Source organism: Oryza sativa, chromosome 1 (assembly GCF_034140825.1).
Source record: "Oryza sativa Japonica Group chromosome 1, ASM3414082v1".
Lineage (NCBI taxonomy): Eukaryota > Viridiplantae > Streptophyta > Magnoliopsida > Poales > Poaceae > Oryza > Oryza sativa.
In genome coordinates, this window is record NC_089035.1 from 36,381,110 (window position 1) to 36,384,952 (window position 3,843).

At 40.7% G+C, this 3,843-nt stretch overlaps 1 protein-coding gene across 4 annotated transcripts; it reads right to left on the reverse strand.

Moving 5' to 3' along the window:
* Nucleotides 1–235: 235 nt before the first annotated feature.
* LOC9268285 (nuclear transcription factor Y subunit B-2-like) lies at nucleotides 236–2,590 on the reverse strand. Of its 4 annotated transcripts, NM_001404857.1 has the most exons (8): nucleotides 2,460–2,565; nucleotides 2,153–2,372; nucleotides 1,902–2,031; nucleotides 1,768–1,773; nucleotides 1,227–1,322; nucleotides 1,108–1,152; nucleotides 905–970; nucleotides 253–666 (listed from the first exon to the last, which is right to left on the reverse strand). In NM_001404857.1, exons 2-7 carry the CDS (start codon nucleotides 2,347–2,349, stop codon nucleotides 950–952), a joined length of 495 nt encoding a protein of 164 aa, NP_001391786.1. In that variant the 5' UTR covers nucleotides 2,350–2,372; nucleotides 2,460–2,565; the 3' UTR covers nucleotides 253–666; nucleotides 905–949. The 4 variants fall into 4 exon arrangements, with proteins under 4 accessions (XP_066163302.1, XP_066163298.1, NP_001391786.1 ...); XM_066307205.1 differs by lacking the exon at nucleotides 1,768–1,773 and having other exon boundaries at nucleotides 236–666; nucleotides 2,460–2,590; NM_001404858.1 differs by lacking the exon at nucleotides 2,460–2,565 and having other exon boundaries at nucleotides 366–666; nucleotides 2,153–2,449.
* Between the last annotated feature and the right edge of the window lie 1,253 nt (nucleotides 2,591–3,843).

Genomic DNA, 3,843 nt, shown 5'->3' on the forward strand with positions numbered 1-3,843 from the left:
TCAGCGTTCCAGTAGAAGAGAAAAAAAAAAGAACATCTAACTGAATTACTCCAATCATCAATGCAGTAAATGAAGTTAGCTTCCAAAACCTGGTCCAATCTGAAAACATTTGCAAATACCTAGTCTAATATGAAACTAAGGTATTAAAACCTAGTCCAATCTGAAAACATTTGCAAATACCTAGTCTAATATGAAACTAAGGTAATAAAACCTAGTCCTAAGTGCAATTCACTCATTAAAAAAAGGTGTTTCTGAATTGAACGAAGGGAGTATTTGGTACATTCTTGAGATACCTAAATATTGAATGCCCCCTCTAGAACACATGCCATTGCCCATACGGCAAGCATCACAGTCGAAACAATACGGACGTTACAGAATTATATGTTAACCAGCATTATTCAATGCTAGGGTACTTGCAATAGATTTGTGCCACCTGATACATGTATGGGAATGCAAAAGATTGCAGAACTACCAATATGTGAAAATTGCTCTGAATATACAGGCAAAAACAAGCATTAAACCACTTATGAAGCAATTTACATCTGTGAAGCAATCGCCACAGCCAACTGTTAACACCCTTTCTAAACCAACACCCTTCAAGTGCTTTAGTCTTCTACTAATAAATATGGCCCTAATGTGGGTTCTTCCTTAACAGATGGATAATAACTGCAGCAAAAGGGAGTATTGTGTCAGAACTAGAAGAGCGCGAAAAAGTATAAAAGCACTCGGAGAATTTTTCACATGTGCAGCTCAACATCTCCAGAGTTCACATGTAAAAAGAATAAAAAAATACAGATGTAGTATATGTGAACCTTGAGACAGAACGGGCAATTTTTAGTGAAAAAAACATCTAACTGAAAACTGCCCCAAGGATGGCAAATGATTTCTGTACAAAAGATCTTACCTCACAGAGGACACCAGTTACTGAAAATTTTCACTGTCCTCATCTTTAGGTGTCCCCATTATGATACTGCACGTGTAATGGCATAAACAGTGTCAGCTAGAAAAAAAAAGTTGAATGTGCATTATTACTTTATATCTTGTTTAGCTTCAAGGATGAACCATAGCATTGTGCTGACAAATGATACTATGCTAGTGCTAGGTTACCTGAGGTTGCATATAACCCATCCCTTGGGTGTAAGCCCCAACCATCTAAAAATATTATCAGTATGTCAGTGTTTTCAAACATCAGAAAGAACAAAGCAGTACAAGTTACTGATACCAACCCCTTGCGCACTTGAGCTACTAGCGCCACTGTGCGGACCAATTGTATCCTTCTTTACTGAACCATCACCAGCCTTTGAGGACAGCTTACTATCACCCTACCAAGAATAAGGAATAGTGGTATGGTTAGAACTCAATACATCTTGAATCTTGATGCACAAAAATAGATCTTTTACTAAGGCACAAATATAGATCTTAGAGTATTACTAAGGCACAAATATATATTTCCAGGCAAATTGAACAGTGACATACTAAATGGATGCGGTTAGCTTTCCTTCAATGTATATGAAGCAGAGGAATGAAAGAATGATTCAGGTGTTAACCTTACAGTTCAGAGTAGGATATGTACATTTCATGTTGAGCACCAACTATCTCTAATCAAAGGGCATAATTGCATATCAATTTTTTGTGGGATTGTTCTAAAAGCAGGATTACAAGAGTGACACATTTTTGCGTTGACAAAAAAAAAATTCACATGAAACCATAGCATATTGTTGGGGAAAAAAGGGGATTTTGAGGAGGGTAGAATGGTAGATGGTGTACCTCCATCTGCAGTTAACAGTGCACATCCCCACGTATTGCAAATTTGCCAGGAGGACAGAAGAGACATCAGATATTCATACAACAACGAAAGGTTTAACATTTATACTGGCAGAGAGTACGAAGCGCACAATTACCTCTCTGTACTTGTGTAAATAGATCTTCAACGGATCAACGTACTCCTCAAAGCCAAGCGTACCCATCGCAAAGAGGAGATCTTCCCCGTTGATGGTCTTGCGCTTCTCCTTCTGACATTTGTCGCTCGCCCTGTCCCATCCCGCACCACCGCCCAAACCACAAAGCAAAGCAAAATCACACCCTAAACCAACCATCACAAAAGAAGGTGTGGGGAGGGCAGGATCACGGTACCGAGCCCGCGCAGACTCACTCGCTGGTGACGAAGGAGATGAACTCCGAGACGCACTCCTGCAGGGTCTCCTTGGCGTCCTTGGCGATCTTGCCGTTCGCCGGGACGGCCTTCTTCATGATGCGGCTGATGTTGGCGATGGGCAGGAACCTGTCCTGCTCCCTCACCCCGCCGCTCCTCGGCGGGCTCCCGCTCTCGTCGTGCCCCGCGTCCGCCATCCCCGCGCCGCCCTCCAAAAACCCTAGATCCATCATCATCATCACAGCAACAAACCATCAGAGATGGTGGTGGGGAGAGGAGCAGCCGAGCAGCGTCGTTGGATCCGTACCTTACGAAAAAAAAAAAACGCGCGCGCGCGGGGGTGGAGGGAGTCGCGGAGAGGAGAGGAGAGAGAGGGGGGAAGGCGAGAGTGGGGGGAGGAGGAGACGGCGGTTGGTGAATGGTGCGGTGAGGAAGGGTGGGGAATAGGAGATCGGACGCTGGAGAAGGGAGAAGCGGCTTGGGCCGGTGCGATGGGGGCAGCCGGGGTATCCGGGCCGTTCGAGACCCTGGGTGCTGACCGGTGGACCCGGGAGCACTTGCTGTTTGGGCTTTATTTGGTTTGCTCTCTTTTAATTATTATTAGAGTATATTACACTTTGGTCTACCTTTTATTACCCAAGTTTCAATTTGAACTACCCTTAAACCTATCTTTTCAATTTGGACCGGGTAAATTTATCATTGTTGCAGTTTGGACTACCGTAAACAATTTTTCTCGTCATGCCTAACTTCCCTTTCAACAAACATATGAACCATACATATAGGAGTTTGGCCGTATATTAAAGTTGATGTGTTTAAGATTGTTAATTGTACTGAAAAAAATCGTTCGTGGTGGTCCAAATTGCAACAATAGCAAATTTATAATGTGGCCCAAAGCGTAATTCACTCTTATTATTATATTGTATCTACTATAGATGAAAATATATATTAGCTTATATCTAGTAATCGCAGAACAAATAATTTGAACTGGACTGGGGAATTTCTTACGCATTGATCTGGATTGGGAAATTTCACATCATGTTCAAATTTACTTGTAGAATACTTCTCCGTTTCATCATATTGTAAGTTGTTTTAAATTTTTTAAGTCAAACTTCTTAAAATTTTAACCAAGTTTATGGTAAAATATAACAACACTTGTAGCATTCCATTTACATCTAATATTGAACATGTTTTGATATATTTTTTTCTTTGTATGAAAAATATTGTTATATTTTTATATAAACTTCGGCAGTACATCATATAGCGTTGGACGGGACAATTTATTTTTACCAATATTGTAGTATATCTGAAAGGCTTAGAGTAGTAAGAAAATACATAATTCACATCATCAATATAATTGAAGATCACTCGTTTTAGTTTTTTTACCAATTGATCTGAAGAAGAGCTGTCATCAATAAAATTGAAGATCACTCGTTTTAGTTTTTTTACCAATTGTTCTGAAGAAGAGCTGTTTTTAGAGTTGTAAATGTTTAGGGGTGAAATGCAAGCCCCGGCAAAACGATGAATTTCAAAAAATTCAGCACAAATCGGATGGTTTGGCCGTTTGGGAGATGAATCAAAGGGATGAATCCAAGCAAATGCAAAACATAAGCGCAGGTATCATATTAGAGTCACAGTAAATATGTGCATGTGACTAGCAGTAAGCCAGTAAATCAAAGGGACGCCGACGAAGA